General features: G+C 35.3%; 3 protein-coding genes across 5 annotated transcripts; all 3 read left to right on the top strand.

Annotated features, from left to right (window-relative positions):
- Positions 1–273: 273 nt before the first annotated feature.
- LOC105321107 (solute carrier family 66 member 2) lies at positions 274–7,039 on the top strand. 3 transcript variants are annotated; one of them, XM_011419304.4, is made up of 6 exons: positions 274–403; positions 882–1,177; positions 1,621–1,757; positions 2,080–2,160; positions 4,092–4,308; positions 4,680–7,039. In XM_011419304.4, exons 2-6 carry the CDS (start codon positions 942–944, stop codon positions 4,846–4,848), a joined length of 840 nt encoding a protein of 279 aa, XP_011417606.3. In that variant the 5' UTR covers positions 274–403; positions 882–941; the 3' UTR covers positions 4,849–7,039. The 3 variants fall into 3 exon arrangements, with proteins under 3 accessions (XP_011417606.3, XP_011417609.2, XP_011417608.3); XM_011419306.4 differs by lacking the exon at positions 274–403 and adding an exon at positions 480–634; XM_011419307.4 differs by lacking the exon at positions 2,080–2,160.
- Positions 7,040–7,295: 256 nt separating this feature from the next.
- On the top strand, positions 7,296–16,015 carry LOC105321129 (src kinase-associated phosphoprotein 2). The gene is made up of 7 exons (XM_034481028.2): positions 7,296–7,442; positions 7,946–8,098; positions 12,160–12,240; positions 12,604–12,678; positions 12,855–13,072; positions 13,406–13,496; positions 15,203–16,015. Exons 1-7 carry the CDS (start codon positions 7,403–7,405, stop codon positions 15,838–15,840), a joined length of 1,296 nt encoding a protein of 431 aa, XP_034336919.2. The 5' UTR covers positions 7,296–7,402; the 3' UTR covers positions 15,841–16,015.
- On the top strand, positions 9,164–10,517 carry LOC105321105 (ras-like GTP-binding protein Rho1). Its single transcript, XM_011419302.4, has one exon. The coding sequence runs from the start codon at positions 9,397–9,399 to the stop codon at positions 10,024–10,026; it is 630 nt and encodes a 209-aa protein (XP_011417604.3). The 5' UTR covers positions 9,164–9,396; the 3' UTR covers positions 10,027–10,517.
- Positions 16,016–16,690: the final 675 nt, after the last annotated feature.

The raw sequence follows: 16,690 nt of genomic DNA, 5'->3' as shown, positions 1-16,690 counted from the left end.
TAATAAACAAGACTCTCTTTCTGTATGTGTAATCTAATTAATTTAATTAGACCCTCAAAAAAAAAACTAACAGGATCTTTGATCATCCAAATGAAAGAATTAAACCATGCAACTCCCCCCCCCCCCCCCCCCCCCTTCTCCTTATATCCTAGTTTTTAATTAGATTAAGGGAAAGTTTATTTCACCCATCTATCATTCAATAAGGTTGTTTATTTTTATATGGCGAAAAATCAAAATTGTTTGATCCGCACAGTGTTTTTTTTTTCTTTAACAAAAACCGAAAGTAGATAAGAGTTATCGACCTTGAACTTTCAACCAATTAGATTGGACGAAACACTTCGCTGCTACAGGTGTTGACAAGACAAGTTGTGTGTATAGCCGTCTGTTTGTCGTTTGGGAAGAGGTAAGTTGAACTAACTATAAGATCGAACATAGTTTAACTAATTGAAAGAACGCCATTATAAAAGGGGGCGTATTCTTGGAAAATTTCCGTGCAAAAGGTCAAATCTTTGGTCATGTGTATGTGGACAAGTCATAGTGCACGGTGTGGCGGAATTCATATGTTAGTCTGTGATAAGAGGTGTAACACAGTCAGTTTAGTTGTTCTATCGCCACCATCATTGAAGGAAAATGGGTAAAATATCGTTAGCGTTATCCATGGATACAAGCGTATTTCGTTTATCTATAGAATGTTTTGTGTATAATTCATTCATTGTAATGTGATATTCTCTTTTGAGAAGTAGACAGGCATAGCCTATATCCATGTATGAAGGATGGATGGATGTAGTCTATGCCTGTCCACTTTCATAAGAGAATAGTAATGTGATTCTTTTTCACTTTTCAATAACGTTGTCTTACAATGTCCTGTTTTATGAATACAGGGAAATGTAACCAGGTTGACAAGACAGAGCTTTACCCCCAGCGGTGGGACCCCCCTCACCATGCCGACCCCTGATTACATGATCCCAGCTGTCCTTTTAGAGCCCTTTAGCGGAATCACCATGCCAAGCCTCACGGAGTTCATCAGCATCGTCTGCCAGGGAGCTATGATCTTTGGCGGCGTGTTTCCATTCATTCCACAGTACCTAGACATTAAGAAATCCGGGAATGCTGACGGATTCTCCACTTTTGTTTGTCTTAACTTGTTGGTTGCCAACATTCTCCGCATCATGTTCTGGTAGGAACTGTTGTGGTTAAGATTATACATAACATAATAATTGGTTATAGTTAGATTTTTCATATGACACATATCAGAAGTAGACATGTCAATCCAGACACTGAACGTGGTTAAAGATGCTTTAGGAAGTAACTTAATGCTGTGATGTGAAATCATAATATTCAGCGTAAATCCTGAAATGATGTCGCTGTCAGATAAGTCGTGTTTTGTAAGAGGAGATGAAAGATGGATGTTGGTCCTATAAAGAGACGCGAACACAGAATATTGAATAGCTATACGCCGAATCAATGAATAGAATCTCATTCACTTGTCTTGTACCTTTCGTTAGGTCCTCAAACATCGCTGATCAAATTGTTGATTTATAGATTCACATGTTTTTATACAGATTCCTGTTTTCATTTTTTGTTACAAGAGAAGTTTACAGAAAAAAAAAACTATTTTAGGTTTGGACGTCATTTTGAGCTGCCCTTGCTGGCCCAGAGCATAATAATGGTGTTCACAATGCTGGCCTTGACGGAGATCTGTGTCAGGGTCAAACACAGAAGTGAAATTCTTGCTTCCAAAGAGCACAAGTTCACAGGTAAACTCCAGTAATATTTTAGCAATTAACCTGAGTGTACCACCATACTAATAAAATGATGTCTGATTTCCTCTTTTGAAACTTATTATTTAAACTTATTATAGAAAAATAAAAAGTCCGTAGGCAATAGCCTTGTAAATTTAAACATATCACTTTATGGTGCTTTAGGAATATTTTTAATATTTTCATTACAGCTCACTTCAGTAATATTTGATATATATTTTGTACATCACATTTTTCTGTATACTTAAGTCCCATCAGTAATTTATATCATTTTAATAACTTTATTTAAAAAGTTGATAAAATACAAAAATTTGTTCAGATTCATATTCTGCTCATCCAAATAATGGAGAAGCACCTCCGAGATTAAATCGTTCTGTCTCGCCCGTCAGAAAGTTTCTTGGTATGTAGTATTTACCTCAGTGTTTTGCTTGCTCTTGCATTTGACAGCCTGTTGCATATTTAATATCCATTTTTATCACATGTTCATCCTGCTATTACATGGTACCTAAATATTTTATAATGTATTGTGTACCTCAGAAATCCTACACCACTTGAAATCATAAAAATATCTCGGAATGTTGCATTTACTCCAAGAATGAATTGTATCTAATATAATTTATTGAAAAAAAGTCTTTCTAGTACATGTAATAATGAAAATAGAGGGTTCAAATTGAATCTATTTGATGCAAATATTCAATTATTGTCTATCCATTTCAAGGAAAATACATGTAATGTATTGAGCAGGTTTTAGAATTGCATACACAAAGAAAATATTAGAGCAGATGATTACAAATAAACAAGGAAGCTAAAATTGTACAAAATTTCTTTTTATCAAGATTTTTTAATGCTGCATGTACAGAGAGGAAACATGTGATAAGAAGATGTTGATCATTTGTTAATGCTATATTTGTGGAGTGCATGTTTAGTTGAGTTTTACCCATCCTCTAGCAGAGGAACAGGTTTTTTCTCTCATTCACAATGATAGTAGACAGTGTATAACTGTTCATATTTGTTTTTGTTGATGTATGGAAGCTAACAACTGCTTTTGTTCAACACTTTCTTATACTGTATGCATATTTTGTTGTTAGACATACAGTGCAGTAGGTGTTGTCTGTTATATTTTGCTTGATAAACCAAGGGCAGTACTAATCCAAACTAAGATGCAAACAAAATTGACAACAATTTGATGTTAATATTCAGATTTTTCCAGATGTGCCCAATCAGATATAGATAAACAGTTGAAAGCTTAATCTAGCAAGTATCGTTAACATGTACATATTGGTATTATACAACATTTTATCGGTAAAAAAATTGCTGACTAAATCAGACTTGCACCAATAGAGAAGGAACCATGTTTTAGCAGAATGTTTACTCAATGACGTAGGCAAGAGTTAAGTAAGATACAATTCAGCATGACACATTACGAACTAGTAATTCCTCACGCTGGCTCCTGACCCCTCACATTCTGCATGAACCTTTTATACAGAACAGAAATCCTTATTACCATATCGTTAATGTGCATGAGTCTTAATGCCTTGTTTAGTATTGCATTAACAAATTATCCAAATAATCGACAGCTCCAGGATTTTTTAAAGACTCTCTTTTTCACCATTTTGATCATATTTCAATTTTATTAGATAAGAATTTAATTCTTGTTGTAACATGATTTCTGATTGGCTAAATAATTGTTTTATATTGTATAAAGAGTGTTGCCTACATCACAGTTAAAAAAAACGTCAAAAATGTATAAATCCGCCTGATGTTACATTTGAATTTTAAGCAATTAGTTGTCATTTTAAAGGTCAAATGACTGTTTTTATCTACAACTAATAACAAAATTTTAAATTACCGGTATAAGCAATGAATTCAATATTTATTACGGTAATTTATATGATATAAAATGGTTTGGGACAGTTTATGCTTCTTCATAAACCGCTTTGCGGTTAATTCCTTAATTAAAGCTGCTAGATCTTCTTGTTTTGCAAATTAAAGTTTCAAATAATTTAAAAATTTTCATGCAAATCAGAACACAATTGCATTTTTTCAAAAGGAAGCAAAGGAAATATTATCAGAACAATTACCGTATTAAAACTCGAGAGAATTCTATAAAAAAATATATTAGGTTTATATTGTGATTTGTAACCACTATAATACACAGTCTCTCCTCCACAAAATGAGGGATTCCAGCTCCATGGGACACAATGAACAGCTTGCTATTTAGCGTATCTGTTTTCAGCAGGAAACATGTCGTGAATAATTCTATAGATTTGTAGTTAATATAATACAAATAAACAAATGTGTGTTGTTTAACCCCCTTATTTCTAATTTCAGATTTTGACAAAGCATATTTCTGGAAGTGGACATATTTTACCAGCTACCTCCAATTCACAGCGGTGTTTACCGTGGTGGTGGGCCTCATGACTTGGCTATTTTTAGACAACATGTATTACGTAGAGACAATCGGTTTCTTGGCCGTGTTTGCTGAAGCCATGCTAGGAGCACCTCAGTTCTACAGGAACTTTGTAAACAAGTCCACCCATGGCATGAGGTATGTGTATGAGATTGTCAGCTTGCTTACTTGATATCTTCTCTTTATCATACATGTACCTAAATTCTCTCGTATACCAGAAGTGTGTTCAACAGAGTGGATGCTCACGAGTGCTCGCCAGAATTTGTGTTACAGGTATAAGGAATAGTGATGAGCACTTTGCAAGCACCCAGTCTGCTGAACAGGCCCCTTGTAATATGTGTTAATCCACAAATGGTACTTGTACATGTATCTACAGTAAATTCTGAAAATACAATTTTGGAGTTTCAATTGCGAAAAAAATATGTACTAGGTATATGTATTGAATAAATCTCTTTGTTGCAACATATATGAATCTGTAAATTAAACCTTTGTTACACCCATTTTTGCAGTAAGAAGATGGTGGGTATGTGGACTTGTGGGGACTGTTTCAAAACAGGATATTTCATTGTGCGGCAAGCACCTGCCCAGTTCTGGATTTGTGGGATGTTACAGGTGGGGATTGACATCTCCATCTTTCTGCAGGTGTACTGCTACAGGAACAAGGCCGCCATCAGCTGACCAAGAGGACGCGCTAGGATTTACAAATGAAAAGAATTCTTTGTTCATTATTGAATTCGATGCTTTGCTTTCAATTGTTTGAAGCCATGTTTATTTTATTTGGGATTGTATTAAGTTTTTTTTTATTAATATTTCTAGTCCCATGTATTTAATATGTAAACATACATGTGGAGAATTATGCATTTTATGTTAAACAAAACCTTCTAGTTTCAGAAAATTGTTACTGATCTCACAAAGTTCACTTGTAAATTTTTGTTCCGATTTTATTCTTTTCTGTCATCACTTAGCCTGATTGTTATCAAAAGTCCTGACCAGTTTCCATGTGTTTATTATGCTTGCTGTAAGGGCTGTTGCATTGACTATCACATTATTGAAATGATCATTACATTTGTTCATTCTCAGGCAAATTTATGATTGTCCTATTCTTATTGCATAGCACAGTCCTTCATTACATCTATATCCAGATAATCATTCTTCTGATGATCCAGATTTTTTAATGTTTTTGTACATTTAAATGAATATTGGTAGATGTACTGACATAAAAGATACCTGGGTAAACATGTTTTCTTTCAGAATAATCTCTGTATACCTATATTGCTGTAATCTATGAGATTACATTCTGAATCAGTTTGCATTTAAATTATACTGTAAAACTTTATTTTTTGAAGTGTTTAGGATTGTCTAACTTCATCATCAATTTTTTTTTACCGTACTGTATGTTATTTGGAAGACATAAAAGTGTTTTTTTTCATTAAAGCAAATTCATTGTTATTTTTACGCAAGTACTTAATTCCGCAGTTCTGCCATTTTGCATTAAATTGCCATAATATAAAATTGTGAAAGCCAGATTTTTATCTTATTTTCAAATCTGTCAGAAAAATAAAAACAAGATCTTAAAATATGGAGGTGTGCTTCTCATGATTTTATGCAGGTATTAATTCCTTGCATTTAATTAGGAATCCACAGTATGCTTTAATTGAACCAATACCAGGTATGATAGACAACATTCCAAAGCGTGGCTCTATATGATACCTAACTGACATTGACTATGTTTTGTATAAAGCAGATTTACACTTCATATACATGTACACAGCCAATGTACAGGATATCCTAAGCTTGTGATAAAATTTTAACCAAAGCTATCAGATGCAAAATTATCTGATGATTTGATATCTTTTATGATATTCTTCCTTGAAAACGATGCATAGCTGAAATTATATGAATTAGGCCAAGAGTACAAGCGCATGCTTGTACTTAAGTGTCTACACATTTTTACTTATGAGTATGTAATAGCGATTTTTTGTGCAAACCCAAACAAGAAGTCTGCATCTGTCATCTATCCAAACCGGCAAGACTTGTGCCATAGAATTGAGATTTGCATAACTTGACATGTCAATGGTCTTTTAATCATCAATCCAGTAGCGTAATGTCAGTACCTTTACACTTTAAACTGTGTCTAGTAATATTTCAATGATTTGTCAGCCATTGTCAGGGAAGTCATATTGCAATACATTACAATGCATGTATAAGATTATATATGATATGTACTTTAGCCAAAGGTTGGACAATATAATTAAGTTTTATTGAGTACCGGTACATTATTTTATTATTATTTTTTTTTTTTGGGGGGGGGGGGTCTTTTTCACCTTATCATTCTCATACTATTATTTCACAAATGCACTGCATTTAGTACCGGGTAATATATATATTGTCAGTAACTAATCTGATTTCTACGTGGTCATTGAGGAACAAGAATATGCTGGGTAAAGATATATAGCATTATGGATGAAATGGATACAGGGCCCACAGGACTATAACTTTTCTAACCTGAATTCCCAGTCTCTAAATGAAAGTTTTACCTCAAAATTATTTACCTGTCTTCTAGGGACTTGTGTTGGTTAATACATTGAGTCATGAATATGTATATTATAATTATTTTTATATATTATGTATCAAATGAAACCAAACACTTGAACTTGAATTTATATAAGCATTGTTTTTACTTGAACCGGGTATATTTCCAGTTAGTATTGTACATCTAAATTAATTTTTTATAAATACTGAATTGAATGTAAACAAAAAAAATTGATACAAATATCTGTACAATTTATTTGGGCACAGTAATGGAGTGTGTTTTCTTTTATACAATCGATGAATATATGAAGGTATTGAAATAAATATTGATCCAACGCTTGTATTTTCTGTCATGTCTTTAGGCAAGTGCTCTTTATGTCTCGATCTAGTTTTCAAGTGTACATTAATTTTACCTTATAAAATTAATAATTACAAAGGGATATCTTTTAATTAACAATTGTGGTTGATCGGAATCTCTATCATGAATAATCAATTATATTCAATTAATTTTTTCCGAACCGAATAGATTAAAACATAACCAGTTAACCACGAAAACGCATGGACCAAAACCTCAATGTGTGTTTGTGATCGGGTTCGACATTCAAAGAAACCTTAAAATTGTAAACAAGGAAGTATGACTTTCTTCCTGGTTACTCACTTACTAGAGCAATGAATTTTCTCTTCATTTCATTATAGCAAGATGACTTCCTTTCACGAATCAATCAAGGAGCTCATAAGTGGTAAGTGATAACATGTATATGCAGATATTGGAAGTAATCAATAAAAGAGGAAGCAAGCATTTTGTAAAAGGGTCTGCCAACTTGCCAGTGCCAAGTCGGACACCGAGTGCAATATTTCCATGTGTGACTTATGAAATTTATGAAAGAAAAGTAGATCAGGAAAATGAGAAATCTCTGAACTGTCAGTTCTAGCAGATTAATTTTAAACTTAAACTGCTGGGATTGGGTTATGTTACTAATCAAATAAACTCTCTCTCTCTCTCTCTCTCTCTCTCTCTCTCTCAAACATCATTATGGGGTTTTTTTCTATTGGTTATACACATTTGACATGGTTGTGCTATATTTTTTTTGGTAAATATATACGATACAATTAAATGGTTTTTATATAACTTTTTTTTATTTCTTTCTTCCACTATAATCTTTTTATATGTGTCAACATGTGTATACAATGTATATACACTGGTGCATCATTTGATATTGTAACTGATGTTCCTTTGATTCAGAGGTGGAAAAGTTTCTTGTCGAAACAATAAAGAAAGAAGCCTTGTCCAAGACCTCTAAGGAACACAAGCAGACAATCCTTGATAAGATTGGACGACTGAGGGAGGAGTTCCCACAATTCACCCCAGACAAACAGTCCGAGGACACCAAATCAGGTACAGGGGCAGTGGGTGGGGCAATTTATAATACATCTGCATTAGAGGAGACAATGGGCGGGGCTGTCTGTTATACAGCAGTATTACAGGTGTCAGAGGGTGGGGTACATTGTTATACATATGTATTACATGGGCAGAGAGTGTGACTGTATGTTATACATGAACATTTGTCTTACAGGGGGCAATGGTTGGGACAGTGTTATAAATCTGTAGTACATATAACAATCGGTGGGGTATACTGTTACAATTAAATTACAAATTACAGTAGTGGGTGTCGCATACTGACAGTATAACAGAGAGTAACTGTTATGCATTTGTATTTTAGAAGCCAGTAGATGATGCAAATTGTGGTGCATTTGTACTGCATATTTTATATGGTTTAGTTGTGGGGAATATTGTCTCATATTTGAATGGGATACTTGTGTGTAACACGTTTCTACATTGTATAGTTAAAGCAACAACTGGTACTGCAAATTCGTCGTGCTATTCAAACTGCGAAGGTTGAGTTTCGTTAAGTTAGAAAAGAAAATAAAAGGGAAGAAAATTACATACATTTACGATATGTATTTATATTGCCGGCCTAGTTACATTTAGCTGTACAATTATATACATCATTTGCGTGTGCGTTTGTAAGGGGGCACTTGAAATGAATTCAGAACAGTATAGTACAAGAGGATGTCGCTCCAAAGAAGGACAAAATGTATTAGCGTTACACCTAGCACTTAATATGCTTCTCTGTGATTCATAGTGATATATTGCTACAAATAATAAAATAAAATCGAACGATAAAGAAAAGGACAACATGGAATCGAACATATGTGCATACGTCTGATTTCATCGGGACGTAAGTTGAGCAAATCAATAGAAGTTAGGGCAAGCTGTGAACACCCCCCCCCCCCCCAAAAAAAAACAACACGAAAAACAAATAAGAAATTAAAAAAAAAAACCTACGAGGTTATTACCTGTTAAACGACAAGATTTAATTTTTTTTTTTAAAAAAAAACATTCACTAGTATCTGAACGTAAATTAGTGTGTAAATGCGAAAAAATCAAGAAATAATGCCAATAGAATATTTCATATTACATTTGAAATGTATTATTTAAAGATAAATACCTAAAATAGATACCTATCTTTTATACGAGATAGAAACACACCTTACTTCAGGTAAGGTAAAGAACGTAAATAATTAACCAATCAGATGCCGTTTATATTTGGGAGGCTAAAATTAGAACGGGTGACACAGGTATATAAAATGGCAGCCTAGCGGTGGTTAGCAATTACATAAACAAACTCTCAGATGTCATTGTGTTGTATGCGCCCCAAGACCAAGTTTGAAGAAGTTGGAATGGCGGAAGTGCGAAAGAAGTTAGTTATCGTGGGTGATGGATCTACGGGTAAAACATGTCTATTGATGGTTTTCAGTCGCGATAAGTTTCCCGAGGTCTACATACCAACAGTGTTTGAGACGTACGTAGCAGACATTGAAGTGGATAATAAACAGGTGGAACTGGCTCTGTGGGACACGGCGGGTCAGGAGGACTACGACAGACTACGCCCACTCTCCTACCCCGACACTGACGTCATCTTAATGTGTTACTCCATAGACAATCCCGACAGCCTGGTCAATATCAGGGAAAAGTGGACCCCCGAGGTCAAACATTTCTGTCCCAGTGTCCCCATCGTTCTAGTGGGCAATAAAAAAGACACACGCACTGATCCTGAAGTGATCAAAGAATTGGAACTGGAGAAGAAAGAGCCGGTAAAGACCCAGGAGGGACAGGCGGTGGCGGAGCAGATCCGCGCCTTCTCCTTCGTGGAGTGTTCCGCCAAAACTCAGGACGGTGTCCGTAAGGTGTTCGAGACAGCCACCCGGGCGGCGCTACAGGTCCGGAAAAAACGGAAGCTGCGAAAGTGTAAACTTTTGTGATTTTATGTTCATTTACAATTTTTCATGTTCTTAATTTTTAAAACTCTTTTTTATGCATAACATATCTGTGATAGTGAAGGATTGTATACACAAACTTGTATTGTATATAGGTCCCTAGATAAAGTTACTGCATACTGTGATATTTCTGTTATAACATTTATTTCAAAGTTATTGTTTTACATTTTTAGCTATTAGCGATGTTCAAATTTTCTAAGTCAACGAATTTGAAACAAGTATTCCTTTGTTAGTGATGACTTGTATTTATATGATATCGTGAGGCCCTTCCTTTGATGGAGAGCCATGTTGCCATTGATGTTGAAAATATATGTGTTCATTCAGTTGTAGTAATGGTGCAATGAGGCCCATTTAGGTATTTATTGAATATAATTTGTATATGTAATGGTTTTTTTGTGTGAATGTGTAAAGAAAGTAAATTATTGTGTTAACGAAAGTGATTGATATGTTGTAACTTGTTTGTTTGAAATTAAACTGAAAAAAAAAATGAAATTTGTTGTGTTGTCATGAATTTGATGAATGATATGCATATGTTGATACATGTATTTTGTTTTCTACCTCTTTATGTGATGTTTATCTTTACAAAATTCAATCTCTTTAATTATGATTGTGTCTTGTAAGCTTTTTTTGGCCTCGGGACTCTACGGAAACGTTGGAAATATCGGTTGTCGTTCCTGGGTAAGATGTCGGACATGGAGAGGATATTTTATTTTTTTTATTTTCAATACTGACTTAACACGTGGAATACAGACATGTGTATCTTTATTTTGAAGTCTCATTTGGTTGACTATGCATTCGCTTGAGTTATGACCCAATCTATGGTGAGGTAACATGACGATACTTGTACAGGGATAGATCGATGTTAGTTTCTGTCAAATGATGTATTGATAAAGAGTTTTAGTGATCTCCGAATTTCACAGGAAATGTTAAGCCAATTTCGAAATTTATCAAGAGAGGATTTGATGAAGTAAAAACATACAAAAGTACAAACTTTACAAGATATTAATAGTAGAGAATCCCGTCAATATATCACCATAACCTTTTTGCTTAAACGAAACTTTTTCAGTCTTAATATATGGAAGCAAAATATAGATCAACGAGTCTAAAAAAAAAATTGATTTTTAGAAAAGAAAATGTGGAGATAAAACACGTATGATGTTCGTGAGTCTAATCAGAGTCACGTGATTTTATCGATACCATTATAATTACATACATGCATGGGTGTTTTGCCTGACCATGGGTACTGCATGCTTTGACGATTTGATGGGCTCATTGGGTGTTGTATTGATTTTAGTCTTTATTCCCAGGACCCAACAGGATGTATTACAAGGTTTAAATACACACGGCAGATAAAAGTTGTATGTTGGTATTATATCTGAAACTATTAAATATGACTCTATATTATGAGACACGAGTAAGGAAAGTTATGTCCTGTTTTTAAATATCCCGATATATTTGCATACTCATGTATCACCCTTTTTTATATCAAGCAGAACGATTTGCAATCGAGAAGCATTGGACACTTGGTTAGTAGCAAGATACTAGTATTTAAAGTGAAAAAATGCCCACATTCTAGATTGACGGCTGGCTGGAGATAGTCATAACTTCCTTTTATATAATATAAATTATGAAGAAAAAAATTATGACGTTACCAAAGTAGTACCGTGAATACCGAACACTACGATATCTACAATTAGCGTATACGTACGCGTATTCATCGTCGGAAACCCACGACCAGTCTCGCATACGCTTATGCGAGACTGGCCCGTGGGTTTCCGACGATGACGCGTATTATGCAAAGCTGAATACTATTGTTTCTATATTGTATAATCCTGGGGATTGCTTTTCTTATAATTTATGTATATTTTAACATAATTTGCTTTGGATATAGGACCTGCGCTCTGAATTGATTACTTTGAATTTATTTCTTACAATTCTCTCAAAATGTTGCCCGATGGCCGTTTAATTGCCGTAGAGACCAACACTATTGAAATGTTAAGCAACACGACTAAATCTTAAACACCAAGAATTATTTGTTTGTTTGTTGACAATGCACGCTGACGGTCTGATTGTAGTCAATGCTACACACCTTTGATGTTTACCTGTTTTGTGTTGTAGCTGACCAGAGTTTTACGGACGAGTCATCAAGGACAGGCGGAAGTTCTAACGCTGATGACGAGGACCAGTATGGCGACTCCAGTATGTCTAACTATGTCTATCTATGTCAATCTATCATACTTACTTATATACAGGGCACCTGCTTCAATCAGTCTCTTAGAGTAAAAACAAACAGAAAAATATTAAATAGTTCAATTTACCCGAGATTTCGAAAAGGGAGATTTGGAAAAGAGAGAGAGAGAGAAAAAAGAAAATGCCGGATTTACTGTTATCGAAAGCAACATTCATTTTTTGTAAGCTTGAATCATATCTTGGTCACTTAAGATTCTGGATTGTGTGTAAATTTTGGAAGCTAGGATTATTGGAATCCACGACTTATTTCCCGTGTAGAAGTCTCTAACATTTATTGCATTTTGTTTGATGTATACTTTTCTATATTTTTAGACATTCCTGCCATTCCTGCTCAAGATTTGACAGATACAATCAAATGTGGCTTCCTGGAGAAAAAGCAGAGGAAAGGTATGGCACCACACAGTCATCCAATCATTGACAGTCTGACTGATAGTATAGACACATCTTTTACAATTCTAGATTATATTTGATATAGATATTTCTAAATGATAGATATTAATTTATCTCAATGATCTCGTTATTTACTGGTTCCCTCCTTTGATGAACTGGTTCTTGTTCCCCAGGAGGACTGTTTGGGGGCCCCAAGCTACAGAAGCGGTGGTGTGCCATAAAGCACAATATCTTCTACTATTACGAGTCGGCCAAGGAGAGGAAGCAACATGGCGCCTTTTACTTGAATGGTTACTATCTAGAGGCGGCTCCAGAGGCGGTGGACAAAAAGGACTCGGCGCGACGCGAGCTCAGCTTCCAACTCGTCTGTCCAGCAAAACGAACATACCAGGTACTCTAGTTGTAGGCAGGTGAACAACTCATCGATGAGTAATGATAGACTCTTGATTCAATTTATATCTGTTTATGTGAATAATTTTGAATAAAAACTTACAGGTAATTATTTCAAAGATAAATGAATAAAATACCGGTTTATAGACCAATTTTTATTCGTGACAACTTTATTTTAAGAGTTTTAAGTCAAATGAATAATACGCTATATCTAATTTTTCACTTTAAAAAATTAATTTTGCACAATGACACAATTCAGAAGTTTGATTATAATATAGATCGAAAAGAAAACGAACTAATTTGTTTTTTATGTTGTAATATTTTCTTTTGTTAGTTTGTGGCCCTGTCAAAGGAAGATTATGACGACTGGAAAGTGGCCATCAGCAAAGGAGCTTTAAGCTCTTCCTCCAGAGACAACATTCTAAGTAATTCACGTTATATTCAACAAGGACATGTAGTAAAACACATAAATTATTGAAATGATAAAAGTCACCATTTAAATTTTGCAAATGAAACTTGGCAACACAGGCTAGAAAATTAGATCATCTCAAAAATTACCGGATATATGGTAATATTTTTGGGTAAAGTGTATTTTTAGCTCACCTGAGCTAAAAGCACGTGAGCTTTTCGGATCACTATGTCCGGTGTCCGTCTGTCTGTCTGTAAACTTTTTACATTTTTGACTTCTTCTCCTGAACCACTTGGCCAATTTCAACCAAACTTGGCACAAAGCATCATTGGGTAAAGGGGATTCAAGTTTGCTAAAATAAAGGGGCACGCCCTATTTTAAGGGGAAATAATTAGGATTTATTGAAAAAAAAGAAAAACTGAAACTTTTGTGGAAGCATCCTCATATAGTGTAGATTCAAGTTTGTTCAAATAATGGTCCCCGGGGGTAAGATGGGGGCACAAGGGGGGGGGGGGGTGAAAGCTTTACATAAGAGTCTGTAGAGTTAAACCTTAAAAATTTACTTCTCAAAAACCAATAGGCGAGAAAAGCTGAAACTTGCATGGAAGCATCCTCTGATAGTGTAGATTCAAGTTTGTTCAAATCATGGTCCCCATGGTAAGGTGGAGCCACAATGGGGAGGTCAAAGTTTTACATAGAAATATACAGAGTTAATTTTTGAAAATCTACTAAAAAACCATTAGGTCAGAAAAGCTGAAACTTGCATGAAAGCATCTTCAAATAGTGCAGATTCAAGTTTACTCAAATAATGGTCCCTGGGGGTAAGGTGGGGACACAAGGGGGGGGGGGCAACTTTTTACATAGGAATATAAAGAGAAATTTTATTTTAAATCTTCTACTCAGAACACAACTGGCCAGAAAAGCTGTAACTTGTGTGAAGTATCATTAGGTAGGGTAGATTCAAGTTTGGTCAAATTATGATCCCAAGGGGTAGGGTAGGGGCACAATGGGGACCAGTTAAATCTTTACAAAGGAATATATTGAGAAAAATCTTTTTCTATAAAAAAAACGATTTTCTTAGAAAAGATGCAACATTAGTAAAAGCAACCTAAGATAGTGTAGATTCAAATTTGTCAAAATCATATTTTTAGGAGTAGGATGGAGCCACATGGGGTGGGGGGGGGGGGTAAAATTTTAAAAAATAAAACATTTTAAATTCACCAAAACTCAAATGTTATAATAGATGGTTTTACTTACTAAGTATATGCAAGCATTTTGACATATATTTGATTCTCAAAAATTGTTTAGACTTTGGCCTCAGGACAATTCTCGGGCTTCACAAGTATTATGTAGGTTTATATCTAATTTGATTTAGATCGTCTTGAGAACCGTAAGGCTCAATATGTAAAATGACTATACTGTGACAAAAAGGGATCAATGATGAACAGAATATCCAGGGAAAAAATGATTTTTTAAAATACAGGATCTGTTAGACTACATTGTCTATAATTTTTTTTGGTATGTTACTCTGTAAAGCTGATTTTATATTGTCTATTGTGTTGCTCAAGTGAGCAATGTGGCTCAAGGGCCTCTTGTTTTGTATTATGAGCAAACTATATAACGTCAGGTGCCTGTGTTTTGCAATGATGTCCATTCCTTGATTGAAGGTTTCCATATACTAGGTACTATACAAAGGTCACTATATCCATGGATCTATTTCAGATGACGATGAGCCTGGTGAGGTGTATGAGGATGTAGGAGCAGGCGATGACGCTGTTGTAGAGGAAGTTTATGACGATACCCTGGATGAACCTCAGCCCTCCCCCAAACCAGTTGTCAAAGCTCTCCCCTCCATCCCCCGACCCCCACCTCCCAGCATACCCACGGAACCCACCTGTGACGAGATATATGATGATACAGCTAATCCTGATGATGACATTCAGGAGGAATACGATGATTGCGTCACTGCTGTTCCGCCACCTCCCCCTCCCACCCCCGGTAGATCCCTGCCTGAAATCCCAGGATCCCGCAAACCGCTCCCATCGGTTCCCCCTACCCCCCCACCTTCCATCCCAAAGCCCCTCCCAAACATTCCACCCCCAGAGGTGCCAAAAGAAAGCAAGCCTGACGCGAGTTCTGAGCCCCAAATACCTCCTGATCAGGACTACGAGAACATGTTCCTGGGGAAATGGAACTGCAAGGCCGACAGAAGCAACGAGCTGGGCTTTAACAAGGGAGATAAGCTGTACATTATTAGTCGGGAGTTTGATGACAAGAGTTGGTGGGTGGCAGAACTCAATGGAAAATTTGGTCTGGTGCCCAAAAATTATCTTACACCCGCGTATGAATTGGCTAGATGAAGACTGTATCTGACTGAAACAGAACAGAATCTCTGTGAATGATTCCAAGTCAATATAGATGATACATTATTTCTTCATTCTAAAAGCTAATGCAACTTTAAAAATTGACGTGCAATATATGAATTTAAAACTACATGTATTTAGTTTTTACATTAAATTATTTTTTACCGGTTAATTTTGTTGTTGGGTTTTATTGCTATTAAAGATTTTTAAAAAATTGTGTCCAATTCCGATGTTTATTTGTTGTCCATGTGTTATTAACTGTACAGTCGAGTGCCAATCAAGTGTTGAGACAATTCTATTCTGTTGACAAACATTTTGGCATTTTCCACTTGGCTACAAATCGTTTACTACAGTATAATATAAGTGTACGGTATTTGCCAGGAGAGAGTACAAACACAAGGAAGGGTAACAATCAATCCATCCTTGGCATGTAATTCACGATGACAAAGGAATAAATGGCTCCAAACAAAATATTGACGTTACGTTAAAAACCAACTATTTCTGATTATCTGCAGCGATTTACATTATCATATTTTGAAGAATCCTGTGTGGCTTTTTTACTGATTAAACACTGAACATAAATTTAATCAATTAAAAAGAGCTTTCTGTGACCCCTTTTCCATTATCAGTTTCCGATGTCCAGTCTCGCATATTCCCACCAACCAAGTTTAGCGAGTTGTCCATTGGTTAGTAAGAGCTGCACTAACATCAGATATAAAAAAATCGGAGAGGACTACATTATTGCAGCTAGTTAGCAAGAGCTTAAAGCTTTTCAACAATAAACTAGCAATAGTGTAAACAGTTTAAAATTCAAGACAAGTGAACATCTTTAAAATGTTTAACTACA

This window comes from Magallana gigas, chromosome 3 (assembly GCF_963853765.1).
Source record: "Magallana gigas chromosome 3, xbMagGiga1.1, whole genome shotgun sequence".
NCBI classification, from domain to species: Eukaryota; Metazoa; Mollusca; class Bivalvia; order Ostreida; family Ostreidae; genus Magallana; species Magallana gigas.
This window is presented reverse-complemented; position numbering and strand designations above follow the sequence as displayed.

Coding starts and splice junctions, on each gene's coding strand:
- LOC105321107 (XM_011419304.4), top strand. CDS start 942: ATGCCGACCCCTGATTACATGATCCCAGCTGTCCTTTTAGAGCCCTTT. Junction 1,178..1,620: donor ATTCTCCGCATCATGTTCTG/GTAGGAACTGTT, acceptor AAACTATTTTAG/GTTTGGACGTCATTTTGAGC. Junction 2,161..4,091: donor GCCCGTCAGAAAGTTTCTTG/GTATGTAGTATT, acceptor TTCTAATTTCAG/ATTTTGACAAAGCATATTTC.
- LOC105321129 (XM_034481028.2), top strand. CDS start 7,403: ATGACTTCCTTTCACGAATCAATCAAGGAGCTCATAAGTG. Junction 8,099..12,159: donor GTCCGAGGACACCAAATCAG/GTACAGGGGCAG, acceptor TTTGTGTTGTAG/CTGACCAGAGTTTTACGGAC. Junction 13,073..13,405: donor CAGCAAAACGAACATACCAG/GTACTCTAGTTG, acceptor TTCTTTTGTTAG/TTTGTGGCCCTGTCAAAGGA.
- LOC105321105 (XM_011419302.4), top strand. CDS start 9,397: ATGTCATTGTGTTGTATGCGCCCCAAGACCAAGTTTGAAGAAGTTGGA.